General features: G+C 43.3%; 1 protein-coding gene and 1 pseudogene across 1 annotated transcript; both read left to right on the top strand.

Moving 5' to 3' along the window:
* Positions 1 to 307: 307 nt before the first annotated feature.
* LOC147430391 (small COPII coat GTPase SAR1A pseudogene) lies at positions 308 to 755 on the top strand (annotated as a pseudogene).
* Positions 756 to 9,809: 9,054 nt separating this feature from the next.
* LOC147430390 (syntaxin-111-like) lies at positions 9,810 to 11,106 on the top strand. The gene has a single exon (XM_086495698.1). It carries the CDS (start codon positions 9,908 to 9,910, stop codon positions 10,856 to 10,858), a length of 951 nt encoding a protein of 316 aa, XP_086351824.1. The 5' UTR covers positions 9,810 to 9,907; the 3' UTR covers positions 10,859 to 11,106.
* The last annotated feature ends 4,844 nt before the right edge of the window (positions 11,107 to 15,950 follow it).

Genomic DNA, 15,950 nt, shown 5'->3' with positions numbered 1-15,950 from the left:
GAGATTTTAGAGGCCCTTTCACTCTGCAAAACATCTGTCGATTTTTTGCAGAAACCAAACTAGTTTTGCAACTCTGAGAATTTTGCTTCTTTAGAATGGGAGTTCATTCTCTCTCAACATGGGGGACACAAGGGGCCTTGCAACACGCAAATTCCATTCACAAATGAAGAGCATCATGTCTCTTGGATCAATAAGAACTGATCTCTCCTGGCCTAGGCTGGTTGGGCACATGTCCTCTCTATCTCTACAATATAACCCCCCCCCCCCCCCCCCCCCCCCCCCCCCCCCCCCCTCCCCCTCTATACTCTCTTCTCTAGGACTTTGGTAGAAGGAGGCTAAAATTCTATTACTCGGCCTCGATAATGCATGCAAGATGACTCTTTTGCACATGTTGAAGGATGCCACGTTGGGCGACCACCAAATAGCTTCTCGTGTTTGGAAAGATTATTATGACAAGGTTGATTGTATTGTTTATCTGGTTGATGTTGCTAACAAAGAGAGATTTGCAAAATCCAAGGAAGAACTCGATGGGCTTCTCTCATACGACTTTTAGCTCAAGTACCCGTTTTGATTTTGGGAAACAAGATAGATGATGAATTGAGATACTATTTGAGGCTTTCTAGTTATACAGCACGAAAAGGGAAGGTGAATCTTATAGGCTCAAACATCCCACCAAATGAATTTTCATGTGCAACATTGTTCACAAGATGGGCTATGGTGATGGTTTTAAGTGGTTATCTCAATACATCAAGTGATATTGCTACTGCTTCTGTAGCATTTTGTAAAGATTTGGGAAGTTGCCATGCCTATTTTTCAAGATTATTGTGGGGTTATTGATTAGGGATTCCCCAAGTACCAAGATTTGTTGTTTTAAGTACCAACTTTGTCTTGGGGTGTGAAGGTGAGGAATGCCAAACAAACTCCTAATGTATGTGCAAGATGGATGTGTTTTTTCAAATTAAGAAAATCTAGAGGAAAATATTTTTAAGGAGGAGATGCTTGTAGTACACTATTGCCGATTCTATATAATGGCATTTGAGAATGTTTGTTAGTCGCTTGCTACCCTATTTAAGGTATTGTTACTACAATGTGATGAAGGTACTACTATCTTTTAGAGAGAGAGAGAGAGAGAGAGACAGAGAGAGAGAAGGGGTAGAGAGGAATATATATATATATATATATATATATATATATATATATAGATATAGATATATATATATATAGATATAGATATATATATATATATATATATATATATATATATAGAGAGAGAGAGAGAGAGAGAGATTAAGAAAAAAAGCTCGCTCCAAAATTTGATTTTGGAATGAAGCAAGCTTTATTTTTTAACTGCTCAGTTGAGCAAAAATATGTAAAAGCTCCCTCCAAAATTTCCCTCCATTCCCATCCCGGTTCTAAAATAGCGATAGGTTTTGCAATAGAGCCATTTGCTAGCTGCAATTTCATCCAAGTTTTTCTTAGGGCATGTTTTTCCCATTTCTCCCGAATCAAATTTGTAGCAGTGACAACCCCCGCTCCGCTATGGATTTTACTCCCCGATGCTCTATGGATAGTGTGATATTCCCTTCTTCTCCTTCAAAGTAATCACCCACCTTGTTTATAATACTGGCCTAACATTCTTTTTGGGCTGGCTCTACTCCTCCATTTCATGGTCTAAAGCTTCAACTGGGTTGTTGATTCCCATTTTCTCAAGACATTTTCCAACATCCTTCTACATATGTGGTTTGAATTTTAGTAATTTAGCCATGGTTACTGTGCATCTCATTGGTGTTGACATAAGTTCTTGCAACTCTTGAGAGTTTATGATGCGCTTGAAAGTCCCCACTAACTCCTTAAGTTTTCCTCTCAACTATCCTCCAATTTCTCTGTTCCTTAATCGTCATACATAGACTAAATGTTGATGTCAACCACGCCTTTGTCAAGGTCAACTTTTGAAATGGGTGCCGCTTTCCCATCTTGATTCTTATCTCTTACCTTCCTAACCATCTTCCACAGTTCTGTTGGCCAACTGTCTTTGACCTTTGGCACATTAGGTGGTATTTGGTGAGCAAATTTATCCGTAGTATTCTCCGCCACTTGATTTGTCATGTCTTTATGACATATGTCTGCCCATTCCTTTTCTAGGTGGTGTATGAACTCTTTCTCCTCGTCTCATTACGTCGATTGTTTCCTTTTGGTTTTTTTTTTAAAAGTTGAAATTTCAGGATCTCGTTCTTGTTTACTCGCTTCTCTTATTTGATCAAGGTCCTTCAGACCTACAGATGGTTCGGGAATTATCCTCTCTTGGATGGGCATGGTTGGTGGAGGCTCCATAAGAGTTTAAGCCATCTCAATCAACTTTTTGCACATCTCCATCCGGAGCTTTTCCCATTCCGCATTAGGATAAGTTTTCCATCTATGTTCTATTGTCTGGCGATTGTCTATCCTGGTTTTGTATGGTTTCAAAATTGTTTCCAATGGCTCGGATTTTCTATCAACTAGCATTGAACCTCTAGAACTTACTTCCATTTGCATGGTTTCATTCCGATTTAGTCTAGTCTCACGTATTTCCTTTAGTACAACACTAGACTTGGGATTTGCTCGAGCTTGGGATAGCTTAGCCATAACAACCTGTAACTTCCTATGGTACTGTGCTCTCACTCTATCTCGTGTGGGCCTTCTATCTGATTTTGTACTAATAGATTTGTGGGAGTCTCTACCTTCCTGTTTGCTTATTTTTTTGTTTTACCCGTGCTCTTGTCACCGCTTTCAATGGTATTTTTGTCTCTAATTCTGATCCACTTGAAGATGGTAAAACCTCCACAATGTTCATCGTCACTTTTCCACCTTTATCTGGGTCCCCTGGCATCCACTAGGAAATACGTAAGATAGCATGTGCAAACAAAATAAGGGATTTAGGTACATTTACAAAAAAATGTACTTACATAAAGGGTTTTTTAATTCAAAAAGTGAAAATTTTCATACATAAGGGCTAGTGTTTTTACAAAAATGCATACCTAAGGGCTACATATAATACTTGAAAATATAGAGGTAAGGGATTATTTAAATACCTCTTGTTCGCACGTGCTATATGCAATTTTTACATAGTGAACTCCCTGGGATCTGGGTTTTGTGGGAAATTTGGGTACATTTGTTTATTTTTGCACTCTCCACAATATCCTCTGTCACTCTTCTTCCCATGAGTAGTGTTGACTATAGCATTTGGTTGATCCTTAGGGCAGTCTCTAGCCCAATGGTCTCCACTACACCTAAAACAAGGTCCTGGAGGTCTTTGTTGTTTAGGCTGCTGAGCATATAGTCTTGGATACGACTTTGATCTGGATTTACCTTGGTTAGCTATGAACATCAATGTTCCTTCACTTAAGGTAAACCCTTCACTTTGATTTACATTTCCCTTTATCTCCTTTGAAGCTCTAGAGGATGAGACAACACTCTCTTGATCATAGGATTCCATGATTCTTGATGGGTAAGGATCACTCTGATGACATTGTCCATGATGTTCTTCCTTGTGATACATCTATACTGGTACTAAAGCACTCTCCTCTGGGTACTAATCCGGATACATATACCTCACTGTTGCATGATATTCTCCCGGTAGTGGCGGTTGATGGCCAAACACCGGACTTGGTCTTTCTGAAGTGCCCGAGGGAGAGCATGTGCTAGTATGTGCAGCAATGGAAAGAGAGGAGACCTTGTGTTTGTAGTGGCTAAAACTCACTTTCAATATGTGAGCCCCTTTATTCTATTATGTACATAATGAATAAGTATAGTAGGCGGGCACCTGGCCTAACCGGCCACATGGGGCTTTACCCCAACAACCTCCCACGTAAAAGCGAATGTGGCCATGAGAGAGAAAAGAAAACCGTACAAAACTTGTACAAAACCATCACAAGTATGACCTCATCCAATGCCCATTGGCTCACTAAATCTGTGTGCATCGAGCTCTAATCGTAGAGGAAGTATAGAGAGATCGACTACATACTCCTCATCAAAGCCGCACATATCCTGCAGGTATCTCACCATACGCTGCAAAGTGCTCCTATGCTCAAGGCCAACGTCAGTCACTACACGACTGATTGCTGCCACTACAAATGCACCTATTGCAAATGTAATCTCGGGTCTCGAGATCAGTATCTCGTACATGAGACTCCCAAATGCTGATGCAATCCGGATAATCTTTGCCAATCCGACCATCTCAATCAAGTCTGGCTTAGAACTCCACTCATGGAAATCACCTTGACAATTGAACTCCAATCCTTGGAATCCATCCTCGTGTCCATCACATGTCACATGCACACCAAGAGCATCTATCTCTCCTGAACCCTATGTGGCAAGAGCAATGCCTAGCTCCAACTCACATGCATTAGCCTTTGGCCTAAGCATACCCATGAATGACTTAATCACGATTGAATCCTCAGTGCTCAAGCCATCCACATTAGTCATTGTATCCACGAATGACATGCCCTACTACACAACTGACTCAACATGCTCACAAACTAGAGCATCATGCAACATATCTGCAAAGGAGACATGCCTCGTCTCTCTGCATGGCTGCGTACTCACGAAGACAGTGCCATCTTTTATGTGACGTACTTGCATTTCATGAATCGTGCCAACACTAGCACCTCTCGCTATGACTAGCGGTCCATGATGCAATCTAAAACTATGCTCATCCAACACTACCTGGCATTTGCTGTCTCATAACCGGCTCACAAAGATGAAGCTTTGCGTAAAACCTGGCACATGGCGTACATCTCGCAACATGTATGATGCACCACTCGACAACAATAGTCTGATATCTCCTGCACCAACTATGTCATGCATTGAACCATCAGCTAGACACACATGTCCAAGCATACCACTAGCATATGTGCTAAACCACTCACGACTCAGCGTGATGTGAAACCTAGCACTCACATCTAGTATCCAATGCAAATGTAATGTGTTGTCAGAAACCAACAAAAGAAAGTCCAGGAGGAAACATGAAAGCAAAGTCAACAACTCCATCATGCGTAGCCACATACGCTACATCTGCTCCCACAACATCCAAAGTGATAGCATCCCTCTTGTGCTGTCTCTTGTGCTTTCTCATCCATAGAAAACAACACCTATGTACATGCCTTATATGACCACAATGCGAACATGTATACCTGCTTTCCAATGCTCAAAGTTTGAACCATCAAACTTCGTATGGAAAAGCACAAACCGTTACAATGATGTACATGTCAAATCCATGGCGATAACCTGTGACAAGATCAAGCACAAATCGATCAAGTGACGATAGCCAAAGCCTAGCTAACTCATACACCAAATACTGTCAAAATACAACATAAGATTGCATAAGCTGTTTAAGATAATTGTCAACAAATATGGCAAGCAATTTAAAGAAACAAGTGAGCAAAACCGCTCAAATGATGCCAAAAACCTGCTCTAATCCAAGAGCACTATGCAGTAACCAATGAATCTATCATTAACAATCTCCCTCCTGAAGAGATTACCACATAGATGTCAAATGACATAATCCGGTGATGCCAAAACACTATGGCAAAGCAACCACTAAGTGCCAAATGCAATCAAAACACGACTCCAAACCATGTGCATAAACAAATAAACTCGAAGAAAAATTCGATAGAGTTTCGGTAGTATTTGGCTATCTAACCATAATAACCATACATGCCATAAACATGCTCAAAACCATGAGCAAATCATGCGCAAAATCCACACTCAAGTATACATGAGTTTCCCCAAAGTCTCAAGTCCCTAAACCTGGAACACAATCCTGTAATCCGAAACACAAAGTGCATCAACCGCACTCTACAAGAGAGGCATATACTAGCATAAACTTGGATGCAAACCAACCAAAATATGGTAGAAATTGATGCTCAAAATAGCTGAAAATCAACCCACACATTCCATTGCAAGGCGAAGAATATCATCCACCGAAAAGCGCACATCATGTGCATCCACATGGCAATATAAACAAGCATCAAGCATACACCAAATGTGTATCAAATGAGCATCTGAATCAGCTGAGTGTTTGCAAAAATCTCCGCAAATCCATGCACCACACTTTCTGAAATATGCTCAATCGCACAAGTCAATGTACATAACCTGTGATAAATCCACTCTCGAATCCTGAGAGTCTAAAAGAATGTATATATCCATATAGTGTTCTCAACGTATGCGCATATATTTGTTGAAACTCTCAACCCACACTCTCTTCACTGAGAGAAAAACATCAATCCGCAAAACAAGAGAATGACAAAGCTCAATCCGAGCTCTCCAAGTGTAGCAAATCACCACAAAGGCATACATAATCTTCAACTTTTCAAACACCCTGCAATAGGTTAGCCCATACCTTTCAAAACTTTTAGAATTTGCAAAACTTCCTTCTGCAAAGGTGTAGATCTCACAAAACGGTCTACAACAGAGAAAATGGACCTAAAATGGGGTGTTTTTACAGGTCAAAACAGATCTATAAAAATCTGCAGCTGTGTATTCTAGATGTGCAGAGAGTCTTCCAAACATACAACAAAATCAGTGCTGAATTTGGAAAAACTTTCAGCTGGAAAGTTGTAGACTACGATGTTTTTGACAGGGAGGGTGGGAATCAAGCTAAAAATCGATCTTTTTCTCAGCCAAAATTCTACTGTAAAATAGTGCTGAAAATTTCACAGCTTCATCGTAATCTCCGCCACAATGTCTCCGTGCTCTCCGCAATCGCGATGAGCTCCAATGGTGCTCCCAATCCGTGTGCTCTGATACCACTTGAAGTGCGCGTGCGAGAGTGTGTGTGTGCACATCAATGGCGAAGAGAGAAGAGTGAGGAGACCTTGTGTTTGCACTCACTCTCAATATGTGAGGCCCCTTATTCTAGTATGTACATAATGAATAAGTATAGTAGGCGGGCGCCTGGCCTAACCGGCCACATGGGGATTTACCCCAACACTTTCTACTCATGGTTGTGGGTTTACTGTCCCTGAGATGTATCGTGGTGGTGGCGGTGGCGGTTTGTTTGGTTGATAGTGAGAGTTTGTTGGGATATTCTAATGGTATTGAGGGTAATATTGATAAGGCCTCTCCCTAACTTGCCCTCGATTGTAGTAGCATTCCTCGGTGGCATGATTTGTTCACTTATTTTCAATGGAACACCACTTCAACAATTGTACTCTTTCACACCTTGCCCTTTCGGTAGGGTGTGGCATGGATGACCTTGTAACGGTCGTATACTAGCCACCTCTGGTTTTGACAAGTGACTCCTTCTCATCCGCCGATCAAGACCTTCTAGTTTACTTGACCCTATCCTAAGAGTTCTTTCCACATGGGGTGGAATCTTAGTGACTCTATCCATAAAACTTAGCTCCTTTTCAATGGGCTTTTTACGGGCCATTAGATAATAGAAAATTGTTCTCCCCCGTAGGAAATCTTTTCCATGTTTGCTATATATGCATAGCTATACTCATGCCCTTACTATCCACCAAAATAGGTCGTTTCCCCGTTTTGAATTGGTAGACATACATGTACATTTGTTTGATGTCGGTAAGATCCATAGGACTTACGTCTTCCCTGATGTAATAGTTTTCCCCTTCCTTGGTCGTGAACGTGTACAATCCGACCGTAGGATCATCTACAAGCACTCTTGCCAACTTTTTCATGGAAATGAATCTAGCTCTTATTCTCTAGTGGAGGTCTCTCGATTCCTTTGTAAACTTTATCTTTGGTTCCAGTCATTCCCATAGCATCTATACGATCATGATTATCCATCCTAAGATAGGCAACCCCTCTCTCGTCAATACATCAATCTTCATAGTCGACAACCCCAACTTGCTTCGGAACTCAAGATTTTCCAAGTCCTCTCAAAATAGCACTTTTGATGGATGTCTACATAGATTCTAGCTCCTTTACCATTAGTGTAATGGTAGTATAACGGTTTAGTCGGTGGAATTTTGTGTTTTTGTGATGTGCCCTCTCACTATGGTACTCTCTCGGTAGTCTAACACTTGATCGATACAGAGCTCTTGGTCTCAAGAACATGAAAAATTTCTAGTGATTTCAAACCTGACTTGTTACCTGGAGTTCTTTAGATGTTTTGAATCTTCTCCGTATTCCAACTCTTCTCGTGCACCAATCTCCCTTCTTGTACAAGGCTCATTAAAAACTTGAACATAGATGGAGTTAAGACAAGCTGGCAATTGATGTGCACACAACTTTAGTCAATTACAAGACTTCATGCACAACTTCAATGATCTCTAGACTTAGGAATGCTCATCAAGTTTCACTTTAGAGGATGGAACCAAAATTGGTCAAAAAGATTTGATCCTAACACTCTGTGGGAGGCAATCGCAATTTTCTCCTACCTGAGGTCCTTTGAAGTATTTTTTCCTTTCATCTGTCTCAGAGACTTACTATCCAACCCTATCAAGTTACTCTTGCAAGAATTTCAAAGATTTGACTCTTTTGATGGTCTCACGGGTCTCCTAATTATCCTTTAGTTTTGCCTTGCAAATGGAAACCGGTTTAATCTCATGCATAAGAGTGTAATTCCAGATTTGACTATATGGGTGTGTTCCTTACCTTAGGGGTTGCCTCTTGTACAAATATTGGCTCCTCAAATATGATGTAGCTAGGGTCGGAGGAGAAAATTGCGATTTTCTCCCTGCCTATGTGGAATAAATGTCAAATTGCACTTTCAAACCTATGAGTGTGATTCACACCTTAAGGCAAAACCCTCGTATCAAACTTGGCCAAAAAGTCTCTTTCTAGCAGAAGTTGAGGAAAAAATCACGATTTTCTCCTTGGCTCATGCTTTTGATCACTCTTTCAATCTTTGGTCAATTCTCAAGTGTTCTACACTTCTTCAAGAGTACCCTGTGCCAATTTTCACCTCAATTGAGCAAGTGAATTGATCTCAAGCTCTATTTTAATACTTTTTTCTGGCTTAAAGGGTCAAATCCGTGCTCTAAACTCACTTCTGATGCCCCAATCCTCTTTTGGACTTTATGAATAGCCCTCTTAAGTCAAGGTGATTACCTGACCTCACCCCCTAGTCATGGATACACCATCTTCTCTCTCTATGAGACATGATGAGCCATTAGGCGTAAGCCATAGCACAAGGCACATGAGGAGTCAAAGATCTCTTTTCCTGACTAAACAGATGCATGCACAAGCATCCGTATCTAGCACCCACAAGTCCCCTTGAGTGAGATTATCGCTCAAAGACCTAAAGACCTCACACATGATATCATATCCTTCTCTCTTCCAAGCTCTATATAAGAGCCTTACTTCATGTTAATCGATTTTCACTTTGCATGCAAGTTATATTTAAGCTCTCTAGTGTTAATGTGCGAGTAGTTTAAGCCATGATTAGTCATGAACACCGTTAATCACAATTCTCCATAAACTTAGTTACATTTACGTTTTGGGCAGCTTGGGTTGAATGTTGTTTGAGCCAATCTTCGACTCAAGAGAACACATAGGAGAGCAATGAGATGCTTACTCGAACACACATATAGAGCCTTTGCATCAGAATGGAGCCCTAAGTGAATTTTAATTTACTTATTTAGAAACTTTAATTCTCTTTTAGAGAGACACTTGCAACTTAAATTACAAAACTCACACCCACTTAGTGAAGTGGAGCATCCCAACCGGATAAGATTGGTCAACCCACCATATAAACACCCCCTTGACAGTTTGTAGCCTTCTAGACGTTGATGTGAGAGGGCCTTCTAGTGAAACTCAAAAAATTATATTTTCAATCACATTCAACGGTCTTTTAACAACGGTCATCCACGAATGCCCTTCTTCAAGTTCCCTCCGTCTGCCAGTCCCTCGCTGAGAAAGAGAGAGAGTGAGAGAGAGAGAGAGAGAGCGAGAGAACGAGAGTGCTGCGATGAACGATCTGCTACCAAAGTCCCTTAAGAAGGGGGAAGTTACTGTTGAGTATGTGGACCTGAAGAAGCTGGAGGCGGGCGCCGACTTGGAGATGGGGCTTCAGGGAGGGGGCGAGCAGCAGAGCCTGGCCATATTTTTCGAAGAGGTCAGCGCAGTGAAGACGGAAATGGCGAAGGTGCAGGAGCTGCTGGGCAGGCTGCAGAAAGGCGTGGAGGAGAGCAAAGGCGCACACCGAGCGCAAGCGATGAAGGAGGTGCGGGAGCGCATGGAAGGGGATGTACGCGAGGTGCTGCTGAAGGCGAGGGCCATCAAGGCGCAGGTGGAGGATCTGGACGCCTCCAATGCTGGCGCAAGGAAGATTGCCGGCTGCGGCCCTGGCACTCCCTCTGATCGCACCCGAACCTCCATCACGCATGCCCTGCGCAAGAAGCTGAAGCAGCTGATGGAGGAGTTTCAGAGCCTGCGGGAGAAGGCCAGGAACGAGTACCGCGAGACGGTCAAGAGGCGCTTCTACACGGTGAAGGGGCAGATGCCCGATGAAGAGACAGTGGAGCGCATCATCGAAACAGGCGAGAGCGAGAGCTTTGTGCAGAAGGCCATCCAAGAGCAGGGGCGGGGGGAGCTGGATCAGAGCAGCAGCTTCTTGGTGGAGATACGGGAGCGCCACGATGCGGCGATGGAGCTGGAGAGGAGCCTGGTGGAGCTGCATCAGATCTTCTTGGACATGGCCGTCATGGTGGAGGCGCAGGGCGAGAGGCTGGATGAAATCGAGCACTACGTGAGGCAGGCCAGTGCCTACATGGATTCCGGCGCGGAGCAGTTAAAGAGCGCCAAGCACTACCAGCGAAGCAGCCGCAAGTGGCTCATGTTGGCACTCCTCATCCTGCTGCTGCTGGTTGTGCTGCTGGTCATCGTCCCCGTTGCCACCACTGCCTTCAAAAGCTCTTAATGCTGTTGCACAAAAGAGAAGACGGCCATTCCACTCAACTTCACTCCATTTAACTCCGCCCTGGATCCTGCGTTGCCATCATCATCGCTCTCTCAGTGATGAGATAGATCGTGCGCCAGCTTCTCTGTATATGTATATGTATAAGCCCAATGCGCAGAGAGCGAAAGGCACAATATTCCTGCTCATATTTATTTTGTAATTTTTCGATGAAGCTTACCTATCGATGCCATATCTTACAAAATTGTCTCGTGTTCTCTGCGTCGAGAGAGAGAGAGAGAGAGAGAGAGAGAGAGAGAGACCCTGATTCCTTGCACCAATGCTGTAGGTGCCCACAAGACAAGCTTGTCGTTGAGCCGTCCTTGGGGCTGGGGCAGGGCAGCAGCTAGCTATTCAGACTGTGTGTCTGGAATGCTGACTTGTGAACCATGCCATGGGTTGGATCCTCTTCCTCAATACTGCACTGTGTAGTGGAGAAGGTGCTTGAGCAGTCTAAACGCAGCCTAAGCTAAGCAAACTTCCCAGTAGCGTATCAAAAATACAGGAGTTTCGCAAAATATATATATCTGTTCCAGAGCCATTAGATTAGCTTTGTTGCTTGCCAAATCAGCACATTTACATTATAATTTTTAACTGTTTGGCTTTTAAGAGTTGGGAAAAAAGAGTGCAAGGGGTGGAGATGTACTTCCATTCTTGCAAAAATTAAAAGGTATTCTTAGTGGCTTCAAAAAATTAAAAGATATTACTAACTCAATCAAATATTCCTTCAATAACAGTAAAAATGATGTGCTAGTTTACAGCACATAGCAACGGGCAATGACGCAGCGCGAGAAGGATGGATACAACTTTGCGAGAGAGAGAGAGAGAGAGAGAGAGAGAGAGAGAGAACGAACACTTTAAAGAGAAGAAAATCGAAAGGGAAAACAAATGAGAGGAGAAACACAAATATACAATGTGAAATAGAACACCTCTTTATATGGACACAATAGGTCTTTTGACTATCCACCTGCATCCCTCTTTTCATTTCCTAAACTCACCCTTCACTTATGGACTTAATATGTTTTGAATGACTTTTTATTTTTTCGAGATTGGTGTAACTACTACCTACTAGCTCTTCAAAAAAGAAAATAGTCCTTAGCCAAGAATATTCCCTTCTCCCTTCCCTCTACGTGAGCTCCTCATCCCCTCCTTGGGCAACCTATCTCTTAGGGTGCGCACATGCACCAAGAAAAGGACCCCGACCGGTGGGAAGTCCATGCTGTCCCACCAGGTTTTTGGACTGCAGTGAATCGCCAACCCACCGTGCAGTTGCCGCTTTCAACGGAAAGTTTGAGGTCTCCCCTAGCTGTTTGCAACGGTGCCTAGACGGTGGCCTCCTATGTTTAGCGTACGCGTCATCCTCTGTCATCGACCTGCAGCTCCCCTGCCAAGTTTATGCGCCATTTGCCCTGCTGTTGGCCCGCATGTGCGCTAAATGACGACTTTTGGCGGCCGGTATGGTTGCTGCCGCCCTGCATGCGCGTGAGACAATGCTTTCGACCGGTACAGATTCCTTGGTGAGAGGAACGGCAGGTCTCCGCATGTGCGCAGGCTATCTCTGCTTTCCCCCTCCTCCTCCTTCCTCCGTTCCCCTCCTCTCACTCCCCCACTCCGATCACACAGGCCTGTTGCTAACACTTCCATTATGTCCCTAACCTAGTAGGTTGCAAAACTCCAACTCTAACTTTCTTATTAGAGCATCACATATTCCTTTCTTCTCCAGAATAACACAAGCCATTCTCTGAGATTTTTTTGTATTTATTTGTCTTCGACTTATGGCAGAGGTGAGGCCTGAAGGTGTTGCAAGGGCGAGAATATAGATAATGAAAGTGATCATGATGAGCAGTGGTGATCCACCTTCCTCAGATTCTTGCCATGCACGAGGATGCTATGTCCCTACCTTGCGCTGAGAGAGAGAGAGAGAGAGAGAGAGAGAGAGAGAGAGGCCTCCTCTGAGTGCGATTAGCTGCGATGTCGTCCTCCACCCTTCCATAGGGTTGTGTTCATGCAATCCCTCGAGTGTCAAATGCCATCTTGCCTTTCCTAGCACATCCTTTTCATCTACCTATTTGCTTCATTTTTCTTTGTCATAATAATCAATATCTAATTCTCCTAAATGATTTTCTTATGTTAAGCTGATCATTTAAAAAGTGCCAGGGGAGAAAAAGCTAGAATTTTGGTTAAGTTAGCAGACCGGCCACAGTAGGGATCCAAAGGAGGAAAAATAGGGATCCAAAGGGGGGGGCATCTCCAAAAGAGCTATGTGCAACGATGGGCTCCAAAGACCCTAGGGTTCAGCCCATTAAGACTTCAAAAATGCTAAGGTTGCAAAATTCAAAGATTGTGTCCAAAGGTCAAAAGCCTAGGGAAATCGGATCCTTGGTGTGTGTCCCAAAAGTCTTCAACCATCCGGATCTACATAAGAGGGGGAGAGCCCTAGAAGTAGGAGATGAGAGAGGAACTCCACACACACACAAGCTCCCTTTACACAAAGGGAATGAGGGACACATGTCAGCTCCCTAGCCTAGATGCCCACAAGGTGTACTCAATTCCTATTGCATGGCCTTGGAGGTGGACCAATGAGAATTAAGCTAGAGTAAATCTAGTTTAATTAATTTAAAAACACTTAATAAAAGAACCAATAAGAATTAAGCTCTTTAGAAGACTATTGGAAGTCTCCCAAGGGGTCCAATGAGCATTCAACAGCCTAATGGCTTGCCTGATTCCTATTGGCCAGGAGGCAAAGGGGTCCAATGAGAGTAGTTGAATTAAGTATTCACCTAAAGCTCTCACAAAAGGGGAAAGGGGGACACATGTCAGAAGACTATCACTAATGCTACTTATTTCCATTGGCTAGGCCTGGGGAGGTCCAATGAGGTGAGAGGATGAGCAAATAGCAAGAGGGGTCGACCAAGAGAGAGAGGGGGCTGATTTTTGCAAGGCATTAACACACACACAATCTCACACAATCTCATGTGTGAAGCAAGAAGATTCTCTCTCTTTTGAAGTATTGTTCATGCTATCTAACTAGGTGTTATACTTTTTGTTGCTCTCTCTACCCAAGCACTCTTGTTATTCTCATAAGGAATCTATTCTAATGAAATGCTCACTATGTTCATGCTATTTTTCGCTACACGCAAGTTACTAGACCATTAGATGTTACATTGGTATCAGAGCACAAGGTTTCTCTTTTCTTGCTCAAGAAGGGAGGTCCTCAAGCTAGCTATAAATGGTTGGTACTATTAATTGCATGTGAGTAAATAAAATAGGGATTTTTCAGCCTTGCAGTGCGCCTGCCTTTGTGCAGTTAACGACGCATCACCGTCGAGAGCTACGGTCTTAATAGTGGAGTCCTACAGGGCTTACTTACGGCTTAACCACTATTAGAAGCTTGACAGGAGCCGGTGTTGTTTTGGTGTTGAACGACCCTCTCTTCTTTTCCTTGCAATTAATGGTATTCGAGCCACGTGTACAATAGCTTGAGTGCTTTCTCTAAAGGGGTAAAGAGAAGTAGCAACTAGGGCTTGAAGTGCCAAAGTACACCTAAAAAGTTTACACCTAAAAGTTTAGAATGGCTGGCAATAGTAAAGAGAGTGAAATTAATGTTGATCACTTTGATTTTGCTAATGAGCAAGCTACTAATGATGCCTCGATGCTTGTTAACTATCTTGTTTCTAGGCTTCAACAAGCCATGAGCAATCCATCCCTCCAAAGTGAAGTGCAACAGCAGCTTCATGCTCATGGGGTCCTCCAAGCTCCCCACCATGACGAGAGAGCACCTAGGAAACCTCCTTGCGAGACTTCCAAAAGAGGCCTCTCTCCGATTCGGGAAGAAGAAGAGGATCCATATGAAGGGCTTAGAAATTTTCTCCTTGATGACACATCTCCTTCTCAAAGGAGAATTCAAGAGCCTCCCCCGAAGGAACGAGAAAGAAGTGAGTCTTCCGCCACCTCGACGGAGATGGCTCCATGAAGACGGCGGGTTAAACGCTCTCCATGACCTCCAAAATGGAGAAGACCATCTCATACTTCTCCACACCATACTTCAAAGAGGGATGACAAAAAGCAAGAGAAGTAAAAGGTGAAAAAGAGGACACCCTCTTCTCCATCTTCTTCATCCTCTTCCTCTAATGAAAGGGATGGTGAAGACAATGAAGGCAAGAAAACGGCGGGAAAGAGGTCACCCTCTTCTCCATCTTCCTCAAATTCTTCATCTTATGAAGAAAGTGATGGTGCAACCTTTGAACCATCAAAAAGAAGAGGCCATAGGAAATCCTATGCCGCATGGAAGAGGTCGTCCAAGCTCAAGAAGTTCAAAGAGGGAGGGAAGAGCATCTCTTTCCTTACCTACGATGGCACCTTTGGTGCTACGGACAAAGTCTTGGCCTTTATCCAACAATTCGATGCGGCGTTTGGAGATGAGGGCTTCACGGAGTCCTCTAAGCTACACCATGTAGCTATGCACTTTCAAAAGTCTGCCAGACAATGGTGGCCTAGCCTATAGCCAACGATGAAGCTCTACGAACATGGAAATGAAGCAGTTTTTGGCCACCAATGCCAAAGACAAAGTACTCACCGAATGGCAAAGCTTGAAGCTCTCTCCCTACGAATCCATTCACAAATATGTAGACAAGTTTTGGGATTTACAACTCAAAGCCACTGTCTTCAAGAAGTCAAATTTTGGAGAGCAAAAGCAAGAATTTTGTGATGGCTTAACTGAAGAAATGGCGGAGTATTTCAACTCCCAAAGGCCATGCACCATATCGGCGGTTATACACCATACTATGGTGGTCTCTCAAATCAATTTCCAAATGAGGGCTAAATGAAATTTAAGCCCACCGGAAAACAAGGGTTCCAATGAGCCTAAGGGGAAGGACAATGTCCAAAAGTCTCCTAAGGGCAACTCCAACAAAGCTAAAGAGAAGGGAGTTTATAAAGGAAATAAAATCTCTCCTGAAGAGCTTGAGTGTTATCGCAAGGATAACCACTGTTTCAAGTGCGGCGAGCAAGGGCATGCGTACCGTGCTTGTCCCCAAAAGAACACCCACCATGAACC

The sequence above is a fragment of the Adiantum capillus-veneris genome, chromosome 22 (genome assembly GCF_014529385.1).
Source record: "Adiantum capillus-veneris isolate H3 chromosome 22, ASM1452938v2, whole genome shotgun sequence".
Lineage (NCBI taxonomy): Eukaryota > Viridiplantae > Streptophyta > Polypodiopsida > Polypodiales > Pteridaceae > Adiantum > Adiantum capillus-veneris.
This window is presented reverse-complemented; position numbering and strand designations above follow the sequence as displayed.